The sequence below is a fragment of the Rattus norvegicus genome, chromosome 12, assembly GCF_021556685.1.
Source record: "Rattus norvegicus strain SHRSP/BbbUtx chromosome 12, alternate assembly SHRSP_T2T, whole genome shotgun sequence".
NCBI classification, from domain to species: domain Eukaryota; kingdom Metazoa; phylum Chordata; class Mammalia; order Rodentia; family Muridae; genus Rattus; species Rattus norvegicus.
The window spans coordinates 42318037-42344990 of NC_141545.1; the positions used below are offsets into that span (position 1 = coordinate 42318037).

General features: G+C 47.1%; 1 protein-coding gene and 1 long non-coding RNA gene across 16 annotated transcripts in view; both read right to left on the reverse strand.

The window, feature by feature from the left end:
* Hectd4 (HECT domain E3 ubiquitin protein ligase 4) overlaps positions 1-26954 on the reverse strand; it is a 148896-nt gene that overhangs the window by 97050 nt on the left and 24892 nt on the right. For 14 of the 15 annotated variants that reach the window (XM_087578474.1, XM_087578472.1, XM_087578467.1 and 11 more), the window contains 6 exon segments: positions 18461-18978; positions 13838-13927; positions 12714-12844; positions 9418-9526; positions 8555-8693; positions 7448-7618 (listed from right to left, as the gene is read on the reverse strand). In XM_087578474.1, coding sequence (XP_087434600.1) covers positions 7448-7618; positions 8555-8693; positions 9418-9526; positions 12714-12844; positions 13838-13927; positions 18461-18978 — 1158 coding nt within the window. 15 annotated transcript variants of the gene reach the window in all.
* On the reverse strand, positions 21407-26468 carry LOC148002337 (uncharacterized). Its single transcript, XR_015634846.1, has 2 exons — positions 23005-26468; positions 21407-22819 (listed from the first exon to the last, which is right to left on the reverse strand). It is a non-coding gene; the product is annotated as an uncharacterized LOC148002337 (long non-coding RNA).

Sequence of the window (26954 nt, forward strand, 5' to 3'; positions counted from 1 at the left end):
CGTTTCTCTTTCTCATTTCCTCTTCAGCTCAAGGCCCAGACCTGTGTCCTCCTCCCCATTTGCCAGCTTCCTCAAAAGAAAGCCTGTCACTCAGGCACTTGAGATCATGTCCAGGCCCTGGCTCCTCTCTACTGTTCTCCTCATCTCTTTGTCCTGATAACTTCCTCTGCTTTCAAGCATACAACAGTCCACTTCAATTCCCTGTCAAAGCACTCAGATCTGGGCCAGGGAGACGGCTCAGGAAGTAAAGGTCCTTGCTGCCATACCTGATGACCTGATCTCAATTTCTGGGACACACATAGTGGAAGAAAAAAAAATCAATTTCCACAAGTTGTCCTATGACTTCCACACACACATTAGTGTGCGTGCATGCATACATGTGTATGTGTGTGCATGTGTGTAAGAATGCATTTTTAGGGGTTGGAGAGATGGCTCTGCAGTTAAGAGCACTGACTGCTCTTCCAGAGGTCCTGAGTTCAAATCCCAGCAACCACATGGTGGCTCACAACCATCTGTAATGGGATCTGATGCCCTCTTCTGGTGTGTCTGAAGACAGCGACAGTGTACTCATATATAATAAATATTTTTTTAAAAAGAATGCAGTTTTAAAGCACTGACTGTGATCTATCTCAAAAGGCCTGTATAATCAATGTCCATGCAAACCCAGCCTCCTGGACACGGAGGGCCTCAGAAATCCATCCCGGCAGGGAAGACAGGAAGCCTGGCCTGCTGCTGCAGTCCTTGGAGACAAGAGGAAATGAGGGTGCCAGGCACCAAGTCTTTAGAACCATGGAAAGCAAAGCCAGAGTCCAAAGGGAGAGGCTGGTGGCATACAAGTGGCAGAGAATGCGTAACTGAGAAGTGCAGTCCAAAAGTCCCAGAGCAGCTGCACGTGTGTTCACAGAAGGGAAGGGAAGGACTCTCTGGGGAACCCCAAACTGCTGCTCTGCTCCCACACCCTCGGCTTCTTACTCCTCCTACGTTTGACATTCTAACTGTACCTTCTCACCAGCAGAACTCTGGACAGCCCACTGCAGCCTAAAGACAGAGACACTGCACCCACCTTGCCCTTGACTCCCTTGCGGGTGGCCTTGGCCACAGCCCTCTGCAGTCCCTGATTCTGTAGTGTCCATGGCATCTCCTTACTCTGGCTTGTTACTGTGAGCACTTTGCATTAGCAAGCAGAGCCAGGGACCCTGCCCCTCCTCTCCTGCCTCCTAGCTCCACCACTCCACCCACTGAAGCCATCGCCTTTGGCATCCAAGACATCAGCTGGAACACTATGCCCGGACCCTCTGAGGCTGGCCTGAGAGGAGCCTGTCTACACTCTCGGTCACCACAACATCCCAGCACTGAGAAGGCAGTCCCCATGGGCCCTCCCTCAAACACAGTCACAGCCTCTGTGACAGCCCATTTTCTCTACTGCCTCTGCCTTAAGCTGTGTCCCCAGGCTCACTGCTCTCCCCATGCCTTACATTTCTATTTAAACTACGCTTTGACCCCTGAACTTTAACACATCCCCTCCTTACTGCACTGTTCTACCCCACCCCCATGCTCTATTTATGCTACAACTCTAAATATAACCCTATAAAAGCATTCGAGACAAAATCAATCTCACTAAGCTGGTGTTCAAAAGCATTACCCACTGGCTTCAGAGGAATTGATAGCTAATGTAAAGCCGTCTCCCACCGCCTTGGGGCTGTGTAAACTGAGACCACAAAGCGCCAGTGAGCAGCTCGGAAGAGAAGGGTTAGAGTACAAGCACTTAATCTGCAGAACCTTAAGTGTTGGGGGCGACTGCACTCAGAGCCAAGCAACCACCCTGGTGGAGAGTTCAGCTGCACCGCCTTGCACACAGGATTATCCCTCGGTTTGTTAACTAATCCCTCACAGAGGGGTGGGTAAGGTCAGGGACCCTCACTTGAATATCTAGCCACTCCACACCACGTGTTGTATGCATCTCTGCCTCAACTGTCGTGGCCCCGAGGAAGGGCTATAGTACATATAGACCCAGACTAGGGGCGGAGCCTCCTGTACAGTCTGTAAGAAAGCCTACTACTCCCTCACTGGCTGCCAGCATGGACACTAGGCAGGTAAGCAACACCCAGCCATGCAGCTCAGGGAGGTGAATGGCTGCTGAACACAAAAACAGGGCACAGCTGGGAGAAGCGAGAGGCCTTAGGTGAGTTAGCACTGACTGGGGGACCTCTCCAGGCCAGGCCACACTGCCACCTAGTGAACTCGTCACACACACTAGCCAACAACCATTCTAAAACATCAATAAATCTAGGGCTGGAGAGATGCCTCAATGGTTAAGAGCATTTGGTTCCCGCCATCTACTCAGGGTGACTCACAACTCTCTCTCTAATTCTAGCTCCCATGGCTCTGAACCCCCGGCCTCTGTGGGTACTCTGCTGACCCTCAGCCTCAGCTGCATCTGCCTGGCCATCTCTCATCACGCTCCCATCTTTCTCCTCCTGGATGCCACACTGGCCTACTACTGCAGGCAGTTACTTGCTGTCCCCTCTTTTTGACTACTACCCTCTGCAGTTTGCCAGGCCTGTTGAGTTTTAGCGTCGAGATGTCATGTCCCAAGAAATCCTTTAGTCCCAAGCAAACTGCTCTCCCTGCTGTTAGGAAGGGCCCCAACAACACCTAAGCCAAGGAGGCTCTGGCTTCTCCCACTGCCCAACTTTTACCCAGCATTTAGCACCAGCTGTATTTATGTTTTCTACTTTTTAATTCCCATGTTCCTACACAATCCTGTGATGACAAAGGTTCGCCAAGCAGCTACCCAAAGAAATACAGTAGTTACTCATTTAAAACTGACTGAAGAGCCAGGCCTGGTAGCAGGGAAGCTTTTAATCCAGCACTCTGGTAGCAGAGGCGGGCCTGGTCTCCATAGAAGGACCCTGCTTCAGAAGAAGAAAACAAGGGCTGGAGAGATGGCTCCGAGGTTAAGAGCACTGACTGCTCTTCCAGAGGTCCTGAGTTCAAGTTCCAGCAACCACATGGTGGCTCACAACCATCTGTAATAAGATCTAGTGCCCTCTTCTGGCCTGCAGGCAGAAAACTGTATGATGTATACATAATACATAAATACATATGTAAAAAAAAAAAGAAAACAAGAACAACAAAAAGCTCGGGTGACTAAAAAAGGGCAGCTTAGGGAAAAGGGGAAGAGAGCCAGGGTGTGAGGGGAGACAGGAGGGAAAGGTGGCACTGAGTGCCAGCATGAGAAGCAGCACTTACAGGAGCTGAAGACCTCCCAGGACCTAAGAGGCAGGACCTAAGAAGAGCTCTGGAAATGAACATGGTGACAGAAGTCCCCAGCAGGGTCCTGGCAGGCTGTTCTGCGCCTCAAGGGTCTGGAGTTCCGGAGGCTGCACTCTGAGCAGAATGATCCACCCTGCGTTCCCACACACTTGAGCTCTCCCGCTCTGAACTTGACCATGTGACTGCTGTACACTAGCGAGGCTCAGAGGAGCTTGGTGAATGCTCCACTCCCTGAAGAGCTCCTCCCTGCTTCAGCCTGGACTACTGGAGTAGTGGTAGGGGACCCTGGGGATAAGAGGTCTCCTTTGATGACACGATGACAAGGTCCAGTCAAGCTCCAGCAGAGGGAGCTGAAAGCATGATGCTTCTGTGACCACAGGCAGCAGAAGAGCCACACAACTGCCACTGCTAGAAGTCACTTGTTTGGAGCAGTCGGCTACGCTGGTTGCCCTCCGCTCTTGCTCCACCTTCTCCCCTGTTCACTCCCTTCCTTTCTTCCTTACTCCCCCTTCCTCCTTTCTGTGTGTGCTGGTTAGGTTTTTTGTTTTTGTATTTTTGTCAACTAGGTCATCTTGGAAGAGAGCGCCTTGAACTGAGAAAATATCCCCAGAACATAACATTGACCTGTGGGTATTTTCTTCCTTCCCTTCCTTTCCTTTCCTTTCCCTTCCCTTCCCCGTTCCCTTCCCTTTCATTCTCCCCTCTTTTCCTCCCTTCCTAAGCCCTCTCTGTAAGGTTTTTTGTTTCTGGCTGATTTTTTTAGACAGTCTTACTATTTACCCTTAGCTGTCTTAGAACTCACTGTAAGACCAAGCCGGCCTCAAATTCACAGAGATGGCCTGCCTTTGCCTCCCAGAGTGCTGGGATTAAGGGTGAGAGCAACCATACCTGTCTCAACCCATCTGAGGAACGTGGGAGGGCACAGCACTCTGTGGGCAGAGACACCCCGCCCCCCAATCCTGGACTACATAAGAAAGCAGGCTGACACAGAGACTGAAGCAACAACCAGAGAGCCTGCATGGGACTGAGCCAGGCCCTCTGCACATCAGTTACGGTTGTGTAGCTTGGTCTTCCTGTGGGACTAACAGTGGGAGCAGGAGCTGCCTCTGACTCTTTTGCTGGCTTTTGGATAATTTTCCTCAGACTGGGTTGCCTTATCAGCCTTAATACAAGAGGTGAAGCCTCGCCTCGTGGCAGCTTGGTGTACTCCATGTTAGGTTGGTACCCATGGAAGGCCTGCCCTTTTCTGAAGAGAAACAAAGGAAGAGTGGAGGTAGGGTGGGGAGTGGGGGACAGAGGGGAAGTAGGAGGGACTAGAAGGAGAGGACGGAGAAACTGTGGTCAGAATGTAAAATAGAGGAATAAATAATCTTTTTAAATAAAAATTTAAAAAAGCAAGCAAGCAAGCAGACTGAGCAAGCCAGTGCTCTCCAGCCAGTGCGCAGATTCCCCTGTGGGCTCTGCTCCAGCTCCTGCCTCCAGGCTCCTGCCTCAAGTTCCTGCCCTGACTTCTCTGTATGATGAACGTAAGCTAACATAAACCCTCACCTACCTCAAGCTGTTTTTGACCAGTGTTATCACAGCAATAGAACCTAACTAAAACAGGGTGTGTGTGTGTGTGTGTGTGTGTGTGTGTGTGCGTGTGTGTGTGTGTACACGCATGCACATGCATCCTGACACTTGTTGAAGGTCATTGGACTATTTATAGCAGTCATTCTCTCCCTCCACCATGCGGGTACTGGGGACTGAACTTAGGGGCTGGGTGTGGTAGCAGACCCTCACCCGCTGAGCCGTCGCTCCGTTACTTAGGTCAGACCATCTAACCATCTTCTGTGATGTTTACTTCGTCAATACTCATAAAGGTATTTCATGATTAGAGGGGTAAGAGCGGATGGACGGGGTGCTGGAAGTGTGCTGTGGCTCACGATGACCAGGACGATGGGCACGTAAGGCTATGAAGGAACAGTGAGCAGAAGTGCCGTGGTGACACAGAAAGGTGAGCGGTTTCTGTAATGGCGTTCAGATCAATCACTGCACACAGCTGTAAGCTCAAGTAGAAAGAGGCTGCTTGACCACCTAACAGCTAAGGTAAGCCGCTTTTGGACTGGGAAGATCCATGTGGTGGTGTGATATGCACACCTCGAGAAGGCACAGGAAAGGGTAGAAGGCCAGGCAAGCGGTACATGGCTTTGATGCCAGTACTCAGGAAGCAGAGGCAGGAAGATCTCTGTACATCTGAATAGGAATGGCCCTCCTGGACTCGTGTTTGAACGCTTGTCCCATAGGACAAGGGAGTGGCACTATTATGAGGTGTGGCCTTGTTGGATGAAGTAGGTGTGGTCCTTTGGAAGAAGTGTGTCACTGTGGAGGCAGGCTTTGAGGTCTCATGCCCAGTGTGACAGAGTCTCCTCCCACTGCCTATAGATCAAGTTGTAGAGCTCTCGGCACCTCCCTCCACGCTGCCATGCTTCCCACCATGACAATAAAGAGGTAAATCTGTGAGGCTGTGAGCCATCCTCAATTAAATGTTTCCTTTACCAGAGCTGCCCTGGTCATAGTGTCTCTAGAGCAATGAGACCCTGACTGAGACAGCTACATAGTGAGACCCTGTCTCAAAGACAAAGAAAGAAAGGAAAGAAGAAGGAGGGAAGGAGCAAGCCAGGCATGGTGGCTCAGCTCCCAATCCTAGCACTCAAAAGTCAGAAGCTCAAGAGTCTAGGGCAAACTCTGCCAGATGACTCAGCAGGCATAGGTGTTGCCAACTGAGCCCCAGTGGAAGGAGAGAGACACTTGGTTGTTGGTTGGAGTAGGACCCAAACAATTCAAAGGCCTAGAGCAAACCACCTCCCCGCATCTGCTTCCTGCTGCACAAGGCTGTTTGAGCTGCCCCGGCACCTCCAGCCGGCCCGGCCTGTGACTGCGTAACCACAGACGTGAGCTGTGTGCTGTCTTCACACTTGGTGCACACTAGGGATCAGTTCCCCACGGGTGTGAAAATACATCTCTACTTTTGCACTGAGAAACCTAAAGACCAGCTTATTCTTTCCTGATTCCTCACCATTTTGTGTGTATCTGTGTTTTCTTTCTAGAAACTTTAGAATTCTCACTTTATTCTAGATAATCTAAAATTTCACAGTAATGTATCGTGGTGTGGGCATTTTCTATTGTCGTGTCAGATATCTTTTAATCTAAAAATCAATCATTTATTCTGAAATCTCTTGTGTTTTGCTTGAATGTCCGTCTATGCACCATGTCTGTGCAGTGCCCATGGAGGCCAGATGAGGTCGCTGGATCCCTGGAACTGGAGTCAGATGTTTGTGAGCCACCATGTGGGTACTGGGAGGAGCAGCCAGTGCTCTCATCCACTGAGCCATCTCTCCAGGCCCCTCTTTCTTCCTCTTTTAGTCATGGCCTTGCTGTGTAGCACGAGTCATCCTTAAGCTTGTTATGCAGCACAGGCTGACCTCAAGTCAAGCTCCTCCAACCCCAGCCTTTAGGGAGCCGTCACACCTGGCTTTCCCAAGTTCTTTATCTGACAAACTACACTGGTTCCCTCGCTGCCTGAAATCATCAGGTTATCTTCTCAGTTGCTTATGGGTAATCTTCTGTTTCTCCACTACTGTCACCCCAATCCACTCAACCACCCTGCAGCCAGAACTCAAGCTCCACTTGATCAACAGCCCTACCCTTCTTGGCCATCACTGTGTTCCCACCCCAGGGTAGAACACTATTGGCTCACAGCGAGTCACAGCTGACACCCAATGCCTCCTCCTTGCTCCAATCACAACTTCCCGGGGGCTCACTTCTGTCTGTGGGGCTGCTTTTGATATTTCAGTTGTACCCACAGGCATTTCTGCTAAGACTCCCCCTGCAGTGCATGCAGTAATGTTGCCCCTCTCTTGCCAGATTAACCTTCAAAAAACTAGGCTCCACTGATCCCACACAGCCCTAAACCAGAAGCCTCCAAGGGCATGCAGGAGGAGAACGTGCTGAGGAGACTGAGCACAATGGCACTATGAGGGCCACTGTGAGGGCCACTGTGAGGGCCACTGTGAGGGCCACTGTGAGGGCCACTGTGAGGGCCACTGTGAGGGTCGTAGGCTCTTTGTAGACCTGAAAAGCAAGCAAATGGAAACATTTCTGCAGTGATACAAAATGAGTCAAAACTTACCACAAGTTCAAAAATGTCCATGAAGACGGAATGTCCCTTTGGGGTTTTCTCATTTAAACTGGCAGGGGACCAGATCCAGTAGAAGTAAGTGCCGTCTGAGGAGAGGTGCACAGTGCTCATGGTGCTGCCCACAGGAAGGGGGCTGGCTGGCATGGGCACTGTCTGGCACACCTGAGCAGGAAAAGGCCCTTCATTAGGGGATGCAGAGATTCTTTCTTGTCTGTCTGTCTGTCTGTTTGTTTGTTTGTTTTCTAAAACAGATCTAAAACTGTCTGGGAACTCACTCTGTAGATCAGGCTGGCTCTTGAATTCACAGAGACCCACCTCCCTCTGCCTCCCCAGTGCTGGGATTAAAGGTGTGCACCAGTATGCCTTGCACAGGATGAAAAAATTTCTAATTTGATGTGTCAGCTCACTGACACTTTTAAGTTGAAAGGAAAATTCATTAGATTCCTCATCAGAATAAAACTTATTTATATCTAAGAATAACACAAAATTATATGGGAAGAACATAAAAGTTCATAAAATAGACTGTAAGATAAACATGAACAGTCAAACAACAAAGGAAAGTGAATGTTTATTCAAGTTGTGCTATGATAGAAAAATATCTACTAAGTCCTTTAAATCTGCTACGCATGTATATCCCCACATTGAGAACAAGATTGGAAAGCAGGCACGGAGTACATGCTAGTAACACCAGCACCAAAGACATGGAGGCAGGATCAGGAAGTTAGGGTCATCTGTGGCTACACAGTGAGTTCAAGGCCAGCCTAGGTTCCATGGATTGTCTTGGGGGAAGTATTTTTAAGCCATATGTGGTGGCACACTCCTATAAACACAAGATGCCCCGGGACCCGCGGATGGAAAAAGAAGACGGACTCCCAGAAGCAAATGAGAAGAAATAAATGTAACAATAAAAATAGATATAAAATAGCTTAAATAAACAAATTCATCCAAATAGAAATAAATTGTAAACAAATAAATGTAAGACAAATTAAACAGCAAATTCAGTCAAATCGCCTAAGAAAAAACCTGAAGGTTAACAACAGAAAGGGGCCACACGGGAGACAAGTTAGCCGTGAATATCCACAGCGCGGTGCTGCTCACCTGCAGAGTGTTCTGGTCTATGACCTGGAAAAGGGAGTGAGGTTTATTGTCAAAAGACACAGGCCGGTGGAGCAAGTGGCCGCTGCCGTACGCCACCCACCCTGGCTCCAGCTCCTCGTTGCGACAGTAAACAAACCCTCTGGAAAACAGGAGACACGAGTGGAATCTCAGGCTGCAACCCTACACAGGCCCACACAGACACAAACACTTCTCACCTAATTCTTTACAACAACTAACTCAGCAAAATAGCTAAAGAGAAGGAACATAATTTATATTAACCTCAGAATTGACAAACTACAGCAAACACTTAATTCCCCAAAATGAGGGAGGAAGGAGGAAAAAGAATCAGAAAAAGTCTGACTAAATATAGTTCAACTATAAAAACATCTCAATGATGGTTTGACAGAATTCACAGATCTTATATATTAACTGAAAATTATCCCTAATCTAATGTCAAATCCAGGTACAAAGATGATTTAACCAGAAACATGTCCATTTATCAACACAAAGTCATAGCATCATCTTGCGCGCACGTGCACACACACACACACACACACACACACACACACACACACACACGCACACACACACACACAAATATCAATAATAAAAATCTTGGGCTGGAGAAATGCTTCAACAGTTAAGAGTGCTTCTTGCTGAGGACCAAGATTCAAGTCCCAGCACCCATGTGGCAGCTCCCAACTATCTGTAGCTCAGCTCCGGGGACTCTGACACTGTACTCTGCCTTTCCAGGTTCGCATCTGCGCACAGACACACTAGCATGCGGGATCAGGACACTGGCTGGCACCTCCTTTGCTGGCTGTGCGCGAGTCTGAGCCTCACTGGGCAAGCCCCATACTGACCTGAGCGTGCCGTGCAGTCCAGAGCCCAGCTTGCTCAGTCCTCTCCCAGCGGAGTTGGTAGTGTACAGGTAATGCCCATCAGCGGTGAGACAGCGGCCCAAATCAGCGTCTGAAATCAGTCCCACACATAATGAATGAGGCTGTGAAAAAGGACTTTTAATTTTAAAAGAGCCTTGGCAATTCACTGACATAAATTCCTAATTCAAAAAATAATTTCAATGTCACCTCCACAGTAGAGGGCTTGGACCCCCAAATATAACAGAAAAAAACACGTGGGAATTGGGATTGGCTTCAAGGACTAAGGACAGATGGTCACTGGCAGGCCACTTGGCCCCCTGCCAAATGATTTTTTTCTCTTTTGCAAAAAGCACAGCGACAGGCCTGCGCCACGTTCCCAGCCCTCCCTGACCTGACGTGACTGAGAACAGGCGCTTAGGAAGAAGGGCTCCTGGGAGCCAGGCATTCACTGGGGACTGTGGGTCTCTCTGAACCGCAGTCTCTTCCTCTCTAACACGAGGGCAATGCCATGTACCTCAAGGGCTAAGCTGCGCTAGCTCAGATCCCAGCAATGCACCTAAGATGCTGTTTGGTGCCAAGCCAATGTTCCCTAATGGAAAGGGAATTGTGCTGCTATATTAACAACAAATGAGGAACTAAATAAAGGCATGTTCTTTGGGCTTGCCATTATATCTGGAAAGAATAGCAGGAGAGCATGACCTCCTCTTAAAATTGTCTTATTACATTTATCTGTCTATTAATTTAGTGTGTGTGTGTGTGTGTGTGTGTGTGTGTGTGTGTCTGTGTGTGCATGTGCGTGTGTGCATGTGTGTGTGCATGCGTGTGCATGTACATGTGCGTGTGTGTGTGTGTCTGAACACAATGTGCAGACTCTGTTCTCTCCTTCCATGTGGGAGCTGAGGACCAATGTCAAGTGTCAGACTTGGCAGCAAATACCTGTACCTGCTGAGCCATCTCCCCAGGCGACCTCCTTTCTTTTAAGAACAACAATTATATCTCCCACCCAGCTATGGGTTCCCATTCTAAAAAACAGTTTCTCTATGTGGTAAATGACTTACTAACCTATTTTTCTAAAAAAAAAAAAAAAAGAAATTGAGGCTGTTGGTAAAACTTTCTGTGTTTACTTTTATAATCTTACCCTCACTGTATTCAAGGGAGTTTGTCTGCTTGAAACATTCACATTAGAGGAAATTCAATGTCCCATCACTCAAATCCACACTGAGTCTGGTATTGTCATAAATTTTCAGTCTAACCTGAGAGAATAGGGACCTACTAATTCCAAAATGAAAGAAAGAAAGAGGAAAGCATGAAAGTAGATAATCATTTAGATTATTAACTTTACACCTTAAATCTCTGTGCTTTTGAGGTTGTTGATGTTATTTTATGCATATGGCTGTTTTGCTTGCATGTGTGTTCACCATGGCACGTTCACCATGGCACGTTCACCATGGCATGCACTGCCTGCACAGGCTAGGACACAGATATTCTCTGCCATGTTGGTGCTGGGAATTGAACCAGGTCCTCTGGAGGAGCAACAAGGACAGCGAACTCTCGCTGTGCTCCAGTTCAGAGATTCACCTGCCTCTGCACTGGAGAGCTGTGACTAAAGGTGTCCGCCACCACACCCTGTGGCATCTGAAATATCCTCACTAGTACATTACATTTACTTGCCTGTCTTCGGATCACAGTCCAAGTTCTTTTGTGTGTGAGTTGGGCAAGAGATAGGAGTGAGGGGGCCAACTAAACAGAAGTGGCCAGGAGTTGCTAACCCAGAGGGTTTTTTACAGTGTTCTCATAAATACTGTCATGCTGAATGTTTCCATATAAAAGCTACACAGGGGTTGGGGATTTAGCTCAGTGGTAGAGCGCTTGCCTAGCAAGCTCAAGGCCCTGGGTTCGATCCCCAGCTCCGAAAAAAAGAAAAGGAAAAAAAAAAAAAAAAGCTACACAGAACTGTTCTAACCAGAGAGGCTGACACAAAGAGGACTCCTTGAATCCTGGAGATCAAAAACAGCCTGCAGCACACAAGAGCCTGTCCCCAAAAGAAAGGGAAAAGGAAGGAAGAAATGGGGTGGGGTGGAGAAGAGGAAGAAAGAAAATTAGAATAGGAGAAGGGAAAAAGGAGGAAGGGGCAATGAGACAGGGAGCAGAAAAAAAAAATTACGAGTACTCTAAACAACACACCCTCCACCTAAACACAAAAGCAGACACACTAGCCTGACAGCCACCTCAGGAACCCCCCAGGAGGGAGAATAAAGAGTAAAGCCCACACAGAGGCTCGAGCACATTGCTTGAGCACTTCTTGGCGCACACAGCAAGTCGTGTGCTTCTCTGGCAGCCCAGGGCAGAGCGTCCTTGCTCCTCCCCAGCCCTCTCCAGAGAGGGCTGTAAGGGAATGGCTCTAGGCTGGGAGAGGCTGAACAGCCACCTCAGACTGCGCTCAGCCATGGGGCTGACCGGAGGGAGCCTCCTAGAGGGCTGGGAATGAAGAGGTGTGCTGGACAGGCTCTCAATCTATGGGGGATTTTCCTTTCTTATTCCTACTTCATCAGTTATGTAAGTTAGTGACATTGTTATACTGTTATGGTAAGTAATGTCATCATAATAACTGACGGCCAAGAGCAGTGACAGACCCATTAGGAAGCAAAGCTGTGCTGTCCAGGGGGACAGCAGTACACAGTGCTGAACAGAGCTGATGAGCCTGGGTGCTGATCTAAACAGATCCCATGCCAACGCAGAGGCCCAAGTCACCTGAAAAGTCTGGCAAGTCAATCACTTAACAGAGCATCTGCCATTTTTTGAGGAACTCATGTAAAACACGGGTATATGATCCTACAAAACTGTGTAAAAATATCCCAACACTGCCTACATTGGGTAAGGGACTTCACAGTTCAAGCTTCCTTGGGCCTTCTTTTGTTTTAGGACAGGAGGGACCATAAAAGAGCACAGTTAAGGAATAGAAGACATGGCATCATAGGGCGTGTCTGACCCTCTTACAAATGTCCACTGTGGGTGGCTACTGCACCTCTCAAACACTCGGGAGTCAAGTGAAGTAAGCCATGCCACCCTGCTAGGGTCACAGGAAGGCCTTGGCCTGGGACGGTCCCTGAGTGCCAGCCTTCAGACTTGCACTGGCCGAGCAAACAAAGAGCACTCTGTGCAGGATCTTGAGCTTCCCTGGCAGGAACAAGGGGCTGCACTAAAGCATTGGCTGCCGTGATCTGAAACCTCTCTTCTCGCACCCCAGCCTCGGGCCCAGGGCAAAGCCCTTGCGTTACCTTTGTTTTCAGAGCTGGAGCCAGGGTTGCTGTCCGGTGCTGGCAGCATGTCTTCATACCCCCACGATACTATGTGCTTGCCCCCAAGCAAACAGGAAGGGGATCCTGGCCCCCCTTCCAAAAGCAGCAGCCTGTGGGGGTGAAGGAGAACGGTAAGGATCTGAGCGTGTGTGTTCCAGAAACGAAGCCTACTTCCCAGCTCAGAGAACAGACACAAGTGGTTTAAATAGATATGCATGTGAGTGATGTTCACAGTGTATTTTAGTGAAAAATCACAAGGCAGTAATTACAAAGCGCTGGGCCAGGGAGACAGCACAGTGGACAAAAGCACCAGCTCTGCAAGATGAGGCCAGAGTCCAAGCCCTGGGAGCTGTGTAAAATGCTCTTTGGTGGTGCCCGCCTCTAACCCCAGCGCTTGCACACTGAGATCAGAGTGGTCAGGGAGCCTGGAGAGACCCTGACTCAGCACGGTGAGAAGGGGACAACTGGGTCCTGTCTGAGGCTCTCTTCTACACACACGCCACACCCAGGCAGACAAACAAAAATAAAAATTTTAACATGCTTAAAAGATTTCAATTTATCCGTGTATAAGCATACTCATTATATTTCTATTTATTTAGTTTTTTTGGTTTTACGTTTTAGTAATATTGCCTCATGTAGCCCAAGCTAGCCTTGATCTATCTGCCTCTATCTCCCGAAGGCTGGAGTGAACATGTGCCACCACACCTGGCTTTACATCCCCAGCCTAAATATATTATGCTTTATTAAACAGATAATGTGTATGAGGGAGAGAGACAGAGGCAAAGAAGGCCCTGTGTTAGGAGGAACACAGACATAATAATAAGATGGTGAGTGATTTCAATTCCTTCTTTACATCTGAACACAGTCATCTCATATTACAATATGAATTCATTACAGACTAGGACTTTTTTAAATTAAAAAATGAAAAGAATACACTCTAGGAACACTTTCATATCCCTTAGCAGTTAGCGATGATTCTGTATCTATTCAAAGCTATGAATTATTAATTAGGAAGATTTAATAATGTTTGTCCCTAAGAGCCTCTATGTTCTTCTTGTTTGGAAAAACAAGACAACTTATTTAATAGGTAAGGGACAACTTACCTATACAAAACATCGGCGACAGGCAGGGAGCCCAGCTCAGTCTGTCTCTGTAGCAGGTGAACTGTGTGGACAAAGGTCTTCAGGGATCCCCTAGAGAGAAAAGGAAGGGATGGAAAAGCCACCCACACTGAAAACCAAGTAAGTAGGCAGCCAGTGTTGATCTCATTAATCACAGGGCAAGGCTCCAAGACAGTCTCTCTGCTCTTATAGGTCAGAAACTGCACGATTCCCCCACCTTCACCACAACACTGGCTCTGGTAGAATATGAGTAGGCACACACAATTGCAACTGTGGAAGCGTTCTCCTTGCAGTCACAGAGATAAAAATTCCCATGGACACAAAAGGAAAAGCACAAGACTCAAGCACCAAGCACCGAGCACCTGGGAGGCCCCATATGACAGTCTGCGTCTGGTCCCACCTCATCCCCATAGAAGAGGATCTCAAGTCTAACACTGTGGCCAAGCTAATCCGTAATGTTGTTACGTTCATCCACTTCACAGGGTGTCTCACTTGCAGGAGTCACTACTCACTGATTTCCTCATGGTTCACAAAGCTAGAAGCTCTGGGGAGTCTGGGAGGTAAGCAGGATTGAAAAGAAGGGGCTTTCAAGATGCACAAGGCCGACCTGGCAGCACTCCAGGTAACCAACAGCACCTGCCTGGACTAATGACTGTCTGGATCTGATGAGCTGATTCTGCTTGCTGCCTTCTTCTCTTAGCCAGACCTTAATTGGAGGGTATCATGTGCCTAAACCTCAATAGAAATGGAGTACCCAACAGTAGACCTCGTAGGCTCAGGCTTTTTTTAATTTGCTCCTCGGTTCAAAGAACAGGACGAGGCAGGGAGGCAGCGCTGTATAAAGGCACCACCTGCAGCCTGGACTCGCTGGCAGTGAGACAGGGCACTGCCATTCACCACCACACAACTGTCACCTAAGCCCTGTCAATTTTTCTTCCTTCATCTGCTCAACAGGCACAGTGCCCTGGGAGAGCACCAAGACACACAGGGACAACGGCACCAACATTTGGAGAAGGTGAGCCACTAGCTGTACAGCATTCTAGCCTGCTGGGTTTAGTCCCATTTTTAAGAGGAATATGTAAAATTCTTCAATGGTTCTCAACCCATATATGATCTAGGCTAGACCGACCTCATCTCCTATCTCTTCCAGTCTTCCATTACAGTCCAAGGACCCTGCTTCTTTTCCACTTGCTGCGCTCTTCTGTGGGCTCTATGCTGTTGGCTCTTATGCTAGTTCTTTACAGTTTAAATGCTAGGTACCCGGTCAATCCTTCCCCACCTCCACTCAGCCACTGTCTACCAAACCTTAGACCTGGAGAGACAGCTCAGTAGTTAAGAGCGCTTCCTGCTCTTGCAGAGGCTTGGGTTCCGCACTCACATGATGGCTCACAACCACTGTTAACTCTAGTCGCAGGGGATACATCGCTGCCTTCTGGTCTCTGCAGGCACCAAGCACACACACATTCATGCATGCAAAACACCATACACACAAAGTAAATAACTCTAAAAGCATTTTTAAAAACACCCATCCTGCCTTTTTTCCCTGCTGATCACTCTCTGAAATTTTGTTACGTGCATGAGGCCGCCTTCCTCACTCTTACAGGAATCTCTCTACCTGCTCACCAGTTTGAGCCCAGGAGAGAACGCCTGCCTGGCAGATAATCAGTGAGCATGAAGGGTCTGCAGTCAACTGCCACTCTGTAAAATTAGAGACTTGAATCTTCATAGCCTAAGACTTAGCAAGGCTCTACATGTCAGAGAGTTGGTAGACAAGCATCATGGTAAGCCAGGCGTGGAGGCTAACGCTGTGAACACAGCAGAGATGGGATAGCCATGGTCTCCCTGACAGCCCTGGTTTACATAGGGGGACCCTATCTTTAAAAAGCTGAAAACAAAAGGAAAATGTTAGATTGATATAGTCATAAGACACACACAAACACACACACACACACACACACACACACACACACACACACACACACACACACTTTTCTCCTAAATGCAGGAGAAACTGGAACCTTCCACCCTGCGGGCTAGCTTTCAAGGTGCTGGACTGTAGCAGGTAGGCTCCTGGGAGAAAAGCCATCAACACTGCCAATTCAGCTGTGAATCCAAGTACAACCCTGAAGACCTGCCCCGCAAGATGATGAAAGGGGAGGGGGGGAGGGGGAGGGGGAGGGGATCCACAGAAGGGATTCACATTTGGTACAACAAACCTGATCAAAGGCCTGTGGCTGGGAAGACACTAGGTCTTCATGGGAAAGTTGCTATGGTTGTTTTGTTATGGACAAGTTGTACCCACCAAATTACCTTCTAAATATTTATGTTCGTGCTCAAGGCTTAATGCTGCTGTCAACTTTGGTCGGAAAAGCTTCATTCTGCATTGGATATCAGCTAAACACTCAGAACTGGGTGCAGTACTGAGAATAAGTAGCTGTTGGATGCTCAGCCCTAAATGGGACATCTATGTTACTCTCTACGTTACTATCTACGTTACTCCTCCAAGGCTCAGGGAAGGTCCTGATAAAAGGGCACAAAGACAGTGCTGGGAAGAAATGGGTTGCTGGGGGACAGTGTCTTCTGAGTAACATGACCGCACCATCATAAAGTCACAGCTGCTGTTGACTGCCTGTGAGACCTACACAAGACTGGACCATCCACATTGGTCATGGGCATGGAGAGGAGCTGAGGAGGCTGCTGAGGAGGATCTATAGGCACTTAATGGTTGCTGTGGGAAGGAAAAACATTCTCTTCAGTGACTTAAGCATTGGTAAGGTGCTCCTATAAACAAGCATAATGGAAGAGGAGGAGGAAGAGAAGAGGAAGAGGAAGAGAAGCCTGAGGCAGATGAGAGAAAGCTGAGGTAGAGGAGGACGAATATTCATTTCACATTTGTGCCAAATAGAATTAGGAATCTCAAACACACAACCATTTTAATAACTATCTGCGATTGGAATGAATTCTGATTCATAATTTAAAAGTGAGTTTAATTATCCAATGTTTAATAATGAAAAGCTCAAAACTAAAGGGTTGATTAGTCCCAACATCCTGCCTAAAGATAGTACTAAGTGGGAATTTTCTCAAAATGGAACTTTTCCATATGCATAAAAATCAATCAATCTACCCTGAAGCCCTTACAGTCCCATTTCTGTGTCAGAGTGACACCAGTGTCTCTAGAGTGAAGCTCATGTCAGAGTTTGCAAAGTTGGCTACAATCTTCAGGAACCTAGATCAACCTGTAACAGTTCGCTCCAGGTAAAGAAGCTGACGGTATAGGACGATGCTACCCTGCCTTTAAAAAATAACTGGAAACCTGGGCAGTGGTTGAACAGGCCTTTAATCTCAGCACTCAAGAGGCAGAGGCAGGCAGGTCTCTGAGTTCAAGGCCATGCCCTGAGTTCCAGGGCATCCAGAGATGTGCAGAGAAACCCTGTCTTGAAAAGCCAAAATAATAGTTAAGTAAATACTTAGACAGACAGAGAGATATTCAGTCAACTAAAGGTCAATTTGGAGGCCAGAAAGAGAAATCCTTTTGCAAGAAGAATTTCTCCACATATGACTGGGTTTAAAGAAGGATGATCTCACCCTGTCCTTCCTCCTCTGCCTCCCTCCCCACTCCCAGAAATTCTAAGTAAGAAAAACGAGTGAGTGGCAGCAGATAGGCAGGCCATGTTTGTAGCTGGTTCCTAGAAAATTCCCTGAGAGACAGGCAGGAACTTCCTCCTCACACATGTGAGGTCACTGGGCGAGAGAACTGCCAACTGCAGACCAGCCTGAGCACCTCGGTGGGATCGCCCCACGGTGGGGAGGGAGCAATTCCAAGCGGGTTTCCTAGTGACAGTGTCAATCACATTGGCACAGAGGACAACATGCTCCTACATCCTTACATACACAGAGATATCCTTTCAGCAGGCAAGCAGGGGATGATGCTCCCCACCATCCTGATGACCAGAATTCCATCCCCAGACCCTACATGGTGGAAGAAGAGAAATGAGTCCTCTGAAAGTTGTCCTCTGACCTCCACATTCACATATGTCATATGCACACACCCCACACAATAAAGGTAAAGTTTAAGAATATAGGGGCTGGGGATTTAGCTCAGTGGTAGAGCGCTTACCTAGGAAGCGCAAGGCCCTGGGTTCGGTCCCCAGCTCCGAAAAAAAAAAGAACAAAAAAAAAAAAAAAAAAAAAGAATATATAAAATGGGAGTCCAGAAATACACTTAGTCTTGTGACCAGGTGAGAATTCAATCTTGTAACTTGTTGACATCCTTTATTGACAAACATTAAAAAACAAACAAACAAACAAACAAACAAACCCAAATGAATGTCTCTAACACCATTTTGCCTCTCCTTAAGGAAATGTAGATATAGCACCCTCTGCTGACGCTGAAGAGGGGCCACCCGAGAGCCATCAGCTGAGGCAAGGCTGCTACTCCGGGCTGTCTGTCATCACAGCAAAGCAGCACACCAAAACCTGGACCCATCACATGCATGACCGCAGCTGTGACATGCAACACTGAGACACAGTGCATGCTGGGTACCAGGAACTACACCTGGGGCAAGTACAGGGTCGCCAGGCGTCGTGTTGTATCGTCTTCCTTACCTGGCACACGCCAACGCCACCAGGGCAGCAGCAGCATTCTCCTTCTGCTTGTGGGGGATGTGTCGGCCTGTGTCCGAGGTCTCCTCCAGCCAAGAGCACAGCAAGGTTTCTATCCCACTGAGACAGTCAGCAGGCTCCTTGGTCAGGCTCAGAGGCTGACAGTCCCGCAGGCAGTTTAGTAGCACCTCAGCAGTTATGTTACAGAGGGAAGGGTCTGTTCTACTCTGGGACTGAATGAGGGGGAAGACCAACAGGAGGCCCACCCGGGACGTGAAGGGCGCTTGTTCGGGTTGCTGCAGCAAGCCCTGCCGCTTGAGCAGGGCCAAGGTCTCTTCATCACCTGAGCCTTCCCTTTCGTGTTGCTCCTCCAGGGCCAGCTGGCGCTGGGCATTCCACAGTCCACGCAAGGCGTTCAGGCGGTATTCCAGCAGGCGGGCATAGGCATTGCTCTGGTTCCCACAAACAGAGCGCAAACGTTCTGCTAATTCCGTTGGGTTTTTGGTCTCAAATGTTAAAATCTACAAAAAATAATAGAGAAGTGGTTATGCACTACCTTCCCAGAGACGTTACTGGAGCAAACATGCTCAGTGGACTACAAAGAACGCACAGTGCTGGGTAGGTGGCTCCCACCTTCAATTCTAGCTCTCAGGAATTTAAGATCCACAGCCTGGGCTACAGAGTGGCACCCTTTTCAAAAGAGCGAAACAAGAGGCTAAGGCAACAGCTCAGTGGGTAAGTGCGTACCCTATCCGTGTGAGAACCAGAGACAGGGCCCCCACCTTCCTCATAAACACTAGGAGAGGTAGCTGACACCTGTATCCTAGAGCGCTTGGGAAGCAAATGCAGAGCCATGATGGGGCAGGCCGGCTACCTAGACTACCGAAATAGACAGTTCTGGGTTCAGCTAGGAGACACCATCTCAATGTATAAAGTTGAAAGCAGTCAAAGAAGACACTTGATGTCAACCTCTGCCCCCAACACATACGACATAAACAACACATAAAGAAAAACAAATCAAAAATAATTCTAAAAGTAAAAATAGTCACATCAAAACTTATTTCCAGGGGTTGGGGATTTAGCTCAGTGGTAGAGCGCTTGCTTAGCAAACGCAAGGCCCTGGGTTTAGTCCTCAGCTCCAAAAAAAAAAAAAAAAAAAAAAAACCAAACCAACTTATTTCCATTCTATCCAGGCAGTAGTAGCACACACATTTAATCCCTGTATTCAGGAGGCAGAGGCAGAGGCAGAGGGGGCAGCAGGGGCAGCAGGGGCAGCAGGGTCAGTGGGAGCAGTGAGGACAGAGGGAACAGAGGCAGGGGCAGACAGATCTCTTCTGAGTTTGAGGCCAGCCTGGTCTACAGAGTGAGTTTCAGGACAGCCAAGGCTACACAAGAGAAACCCAGTTTCAAATATAGACAGACAGATGGACAAATTGATAAATAGATATGTATGTGTGTATATGTATGTATATATACATGTATTTCCATCCCATTTGAACCAAACTGAACACTTGAATTGTAAACTTAGTTCTTCACTGATGGAGATGCAGGCTTTTCTGTTTGCTCCTTTCAAACTCCAGAACAGAGCACCAAGAACGATGCCTCACAGTAGAACTCATGCTTAGCTGCTTTGGTAAAATCCTCAGCACCAAATGTACATACACATGTAAACATGCATGCATACATAACCAGAGACCAGAGTCCCCAAAACAGCCAGCGGTACTGGCCAATAATCTCAGCACCCAGTGGAGACCCGGGCGGGACGGTGAGTTCAAGGCCAGTCCAAAGGAAGGGAAAGAGGGAGGAGGGAACGTGGTACAAACATCCAGAATGCAAAAATGTCTTTGCTTTTCTCCAAGCCTCTGCCTTCTACCTTTCCCCAGCACTGGCCCAGTGCTCTAGCTTACTAGTATAAATCTGCAGAGGCAGACAGAGTTGAGCCACCATGTGGTTGCTGGGAATTGAGCTCAGGACCTCTGGAAGAGCAGTCAGTGCTCTTAACCACTGAGCCATCTCTCCAGCCCCATAGAATTTTTACATAAATATACAACAGATTTTATAGCTTTATTATACTTATTACTTATATTAAATATTACATTTTGAGCTTATATTGTTATTATTTATGTCAACTATCTTATATATATATTTATTTATAGTTGGAGTTAACTAAAGATTCTTTCATTCTTAACCATGTATTTCAGAAACAATGTTCTAGATTTAATTTTTTCCTTTTTTAATGCTGTAGATTTCTAATAAGAATAAATTACTGGATTTAATGATACTCAATTGCTTTTTGATTCCTGAGTTTAGAATGCCTGTATTGAATTTTTTACTAGTTACTTCTGATCCCCTGAGTAGATGAACAGTGCACAGAAGTAAAAGTGTACACAAGTGGACTGTATATTCAGGAGTCGAACTGTGTAAGGAATCACAAAATGAAGTTATAATGAATCCAGCCTCGCATGGTGGATGCACTTCAGTGGCAGTGGCTCGTCACAAGGCTTGGCATCGTCCAGAGCTGCCCATGCCTTACTCGGCACCCTCTCCTGCAGCCCGTCCACTCTCAGATCCTCCAGTTTGAAGGTCATGGCCCAAAGCCATTTCCTACAGCTTTTCAACCTTCCGGTTTTAGTAAATCAGCTTCAGGGGCCTTCTATTCTCATACTTGGGAATACTGAAGGACTTGTCTCAGGTCCTTATATAAAACCACTGCTCTCAGTAACTGCTCCTGACAAAAATGTCATTAGAAAATTAATATTTTTCTTTTTTAAACAGGGAAGGCTACTTAAAGAAAAGGGAAGCTCTCTGTCACCCTTAGTCATAATGGTCAGCGAGTACTTTAGCAGTAAATGCTACAGTCACCCAGTAAAGGAAGGAACTTCCAAAGGAACTCTCAGCTTTGACGCAATTTTATTATTATATTTGAGAATGGATTTTTAAACTAAGATAACAGTTATTCTGAAGGGTCTAATAGAAGGGAGAAAAATATTCTTTGTGGGAAAGTCTGATTTGACCAAGATTCAGTAGTTAAAGTCAGGATATTTACATGTGCAGGTGAGGTGATGTACACCTGTGAGCCCAGCACTGGGGTACAGAAGGAGGCCACATAGTGAGATTGTGGCCAGTCTAGTTACATAAGACTTCCTCAAAACATAAACAAGCTGGGCTGCGAAGTTGGCTCAGCAGGAAAGAGTGGTTACTGCTTTCGGTGAAGACCCAGGTTTGGCAGCCAGCATCCCCATCAGATAACTCACACTTGCCTGAAACTCCACTGCCAGGGGATCTAACTCTCTCTGGCCTCCATGGGCAACTGCATGCATGATATGCATGTACAATCACACACACACACACACACACACACACACACACACACACACACACACAAGCATACATACACAGAGATACACACAGAGATATGCACACACACAGTCACAGACACACAGTCTTTTTTTTTTTTTCTTTTTTTCGGAGCTGGGGACTGAACCCAGGGCCTTGCGTTTGCTAGGCAAGCGCTCTACCACTGAGCTAAATCCCCAACCCCACACAGTCTTTTTAAAGGAGTGGAGACATTTTTTTAAAGTCATGATTAGAGTTGATTTCTTTAATCAAAATAAAATTTCTAAATATCTCATAGTCAAGCACCAGTAACAGAAATGGATAAACTGCAAGTCTAGGAGACACATGACAGAGTTGTCTCCAGCACCATAGGAACTGCTCTACTCCCCATCCGCTGCATGGGCTGACTTTGCTCCTGCTTGGGAGGAAGGGTAGGAAGCAAAATGAAAAAACACTCCACAGACACTGTGTGTTGTGAACCATTAGAACACTAGAGTTCTCGAGTCTCTGGAAAGAAATGATGGTTTTAACCAGAGAGACAAGCCCCATTATTTTATGTACTGTGCCCCACTGTGGCACATTAACCAAGTCAGCTCATCAGGTGAACCGTCCATTAGTTCAAAGGTCAACTGGTGGACTTACAGCCTCGCTAAATTTTTAAGTAGTTTTAGGTTTTGAACCTTCACAAATTGACTTCTTAATCCATTTTGCTGATTCTTCTACCATTGTTCCTGCTATGGGAAAGTATTTGGGAAGTTCAAAGAAGACCAAAAAGGCCCATGAATCAGATGAATGATTGGAAGGGTAGCATCCCATCTCTAATGGGGAAGCCGAAACTCAGGGTGGATCACTAAATCTACTGAACCCAGCCCTTAAGCTGCATGGCCCCACACCCACTTAGACACATGTTCATTCAAATTCACTCTCATCAGATCCTAGTCTCCAAAAGGGCCTTCACCTAACCAGCATCTGTTCCACCTTAGAGGCTAGAGAGAGAGCTCAGCTGTTAAGAAGAGCACAGTCTGTCTTCAGACACACCAGAAGAGGGCACCAGATCCCATTACAGATGGTTGTGAGCCACCATGTGGTTGCTGGGAATTGAACTCAGGACCTCTGGAAGAGCAGCCGGTGCTCTTAACCGCTGAGCCACCTCTCCAGCCCCTCTTGTTTACTTTCAAACACCATACTTTAAGATGATCTTAAGAAACTACAGAGAGTATGTGAAGGGGATGACCCAACTAACGTGGAGAATATGTCGCAGGAGAAATGTTTAGAGAAGTGGGGGTGCGTGGCCTACAGAAAATGAGATGATGGAGCTGCTTCACCGAAACACAAAGGCTACCATGTACAAGAGGAAGACAGGGCCTCTACTGCCCTGAATCAGGAGCAGAAAGTTCATAAGGGGCTAAGAGTTCACAGTCTACCTCAGAGTCCTTGTGTGGACCTTTACCAAAGCCCTACTGTACAGTCCCACGGTAGGCCACTGTCACCACCTCTCCCACAAGAAACCATGCATCTAATACAATCACACCCCATTTTCCAAATGATCCAGCTCTGGGACAGCCTGCTTAAATCCCTATAGTCGTTTGTTCCTGACATTTCACAGCAGGTCTCCCTTAGCACCCTGTACAGACCCACGTCTGTTTACCTTCAGCAGTAGATGGCCACGGTGGCACTAATGAAGAAGCTGCCATGACCATCCATCTGCAGGTGGTGTAGACATGCTTTCATTCACCATGTTATAACCCTAAGACTAGGGCTGACCATGCCATCCACGGGACGACCCATAGCCTGTCATCGCAGATGGCTGCCCCATTTCACACTGCATTCAGTGTGTGAGGATCCCAACTTTTCCACACAGCACCTAACTCTGCTCTCTCCACCTCTTCTCACCAGAGCCATGCTAGTCCGTGCTCTAGGATCTCCCGTGGCTTGATCTACATTTCTCTGATCACTAATGATGTTCAACATCTTTTCATGGGCTTACTGATTATTTGCATATTTCTTTGGAAAAAAAACTAGTGCAGGAGTAGGAGTCTAGCTCAACGAAGAGAGCACTCAGCTAGAGCAAGATCCTTAGCAGAACAGTGGTGTGGAGGAAAAGAAATAAAGAACAGCCCATTTGAAGAAAGGATATTTTTGCCAAAACAGTAAGGACAGATACATATCAAGTAAGTTTAAATCAGGCATGGAGACATGCGCCTGAAGTCCCAGAACAACTTGGTCTGTTCACTGAGTCATTGTCCCAAAAACCTAACACAACAATGATTTGTATGACTTTTGCAGAATTGTTTAGTGAACTGTCCTACTGATGAAACATAAAAGATAAAGCCCTTGGGAGGCGGAAGGGAAGTGGATCTCTGGAAGTTCAAGGCCAGTCTGTTCTACATAGCCAAGTTCCAGGCCAGGCATATGAAAACCCTGTTATAAAAGCTTAAAAAGGAAGAAAATGCACCTCACTGATTTCTTGTAGCTGCTCTAACAAGTCAGCACAGATGTTTAAGACAACAGATCTTAAACAGTTTGCAGGTTAGCGTCCCAGATCACTCTCCTGGGGCTAACATCTACAGCTCTGCCAGCATCTCCAACAGAGTCTCTTTCTTTTGTAGCTTCCTTTCCAGCCAGCATTCCTGGGCTGGTGGCTGTACTCCTTCAATCTCTGCCTCAGTTATCTGGGAAGGGAGTCTCCCTCTGCCTCTCTTGTAAGTGTGCCTGCCTGATTGTATCTAATGCCTACTGCGGCTGCAAAAACTCCTTTTTTCCTTAGAGAGTGACACACAATTACAGGATCCAAGGTGAGAGTCTTCCGCCTAGTACTCAGGAACTGAGGATGGAACCTAGAGCCTCACACTTGCCAGACCAGCAATCTGCACCAAGCTGTACCCCCAAACCCTTTTTATACACTTTTATTTGGAGACATGGCCTTGAAACCTGGCATAAATGGGACATATGTGTAATTCTTGTATTTGAGAGATGGGAGCAGGAGAATCAGGAATTTAAAGTCAGCCTTGGCTATACAGCAAGTTCACAACTAGCCTGGGCTGCCTGAGAGGATTTTGCAATAAAATAATTTGATGATGATGATGATGACGACAACGATAACGATGATGATGATGATGGCGGGGGTGGGGGAGATTTCACTTAGTTGTCTAGGCTAGACTTGAACCTATTCTGCAACCCTTGAATTTGCAATCATCCAGCCTCTCCCCCTCAAGTAGCTGAGATTGAAGGCCTGTGCCCCAGGGTTGGTTCTTTTATCGTAAGGGCTCACTGTTCAGCAAGCAACACGAAGCTGTTGACTACTCCTAAATGGTTTTCCACAGAAACACGTGTGCATGCAGGAGGAGAGTCACAGCCCCACTGCTGACGAGCTCAGCCCCAGTGTCCTCAGTCATGCCTGCAGACAGAGAGGCATGCAGCAAAAAGAACAGAAGTGCACAACATGGAAGGTTCTTAACACAAGAAGCCAGAAACAGCCCAAATGTCACATGGCAGACGGCTTATACAACGAAACCTCAAAAATACACGAACCCCACTCTGTTACTTAGGGGTTTGTGCAGAACATGATGAGACTGCAAGGAAAAAGGAAGAAAAAAAAGGAAATTCAACAGTGTTTCTAAGGATGAGAAAGGGCGATGTGGAGACCATGGGGTTCTGAAGACTCTGGTGAGGACTTACATCCTTGTTACTGCTTTGAGCCAGGGCTGGCCTGGAACTCACCATATAGATGAGGCTGCCCTCAAACTCAGAGATCTGCCCTCCTGCCTCCACTCCCATGTGCTGGGATTAGAGTGTGCGTCACCACACCTCACTCTACTTCTTTAAATGTAAAATGGGGCTGAAAAAAATAATTTTTTTTCAAAAGGAAGGGGAAATATCACACACACATGCACATACGATGCAAATTATATACCACGAAGAGTGTGTTTATGGCATATGCATTATATATGTATATGCCATATACACACTCTTCATGTATATAATACTAAAAAAACCACTGCAGTCTATAGTAGCTATTATCCCGTCCTGGAAAGCAGAATGTGGTCACTGAGTTCACTGTTGAAAAGAATTCAATGGTTTGTCTGGAGACATAGCTCTACCCCATATAATGAGTATATGCTCAGCATAAGATATAAAGAGACCAAGAGCTGGGGGCTGGAGGGATGGCTCAGCGGTTAGGGACACTGACTGCTCTTCCAGAGGTTCTGAGTTCAATTCCCAGCAACCACATGGTGGCTCAAAACCATCTGTAATGGGATCCGATGCCCTCTTCTGGTGTGTCTGAACATAGCTACAGTATACTTATAATAAATAAATAATTCTTATTTAAAAAAAAAAAAAAAAAGAGCCCAAGAGTTGATGCATAAGCCAGGCCTGGGGTATTGCTGTGATCACTGTCTTACAAAGGGCCACCTGCTGTCTGGGGGAAGAGTAGAGCCTATAGAAGAAAGGAGTGGGCCAGCCCTAGAAAAGCCATTTCTGGTTATCCCAAGTACAGAGGCGCTACCAGCAGGTAACAGACAGAGACCATCAACTTAGGAAACTTCATAATGTACAGGCCAGCCCTACAACCAAGAACTATCTGGCCCAAATGTCAACCACGGTGCTGAGGTTGGAAACTCTGGTCTGCAGTGACCACCTGAGACAGTGCCTGCAAGGCTAGCTGCTGCCATCCCACATGATGAGACGGCTTCCCCACAAGAGATACACAACACCTCAGTGAAACCTTTCCCTCCTCAGACTCTCACACAGGAGACATACTAATCACATGCTGAACACGCATACAGAGATAACTGTTAGCTGCCAGAGGATTTGTACGATTATAAAGTCTTCAAGGATAACGTCCCGCTCCGTCCATCTGTATGTCTCCAGCACTGAAGGAGCTGCTCGGAAGGTTTCTAAATCCTGATGCAGAGCACACGGCAATCAATCACTCGACAGCACTGACTATATTACTGCAAAAGAGCATCCAAAACCATCTCACATTCTATCGTTACATCTTATAATTTAGTCCACTCTGAACCCCAAACACATCTCTAAGTTCCAGAGAACCTGACACTATTAAGTGCCACTATTTGACAGATATTGAATGAGCAAAGGACAAACAGTGCTACCCTGCAGCAGACACATTTCCCCCTCAACCAGAGCAAAACAGAAGATC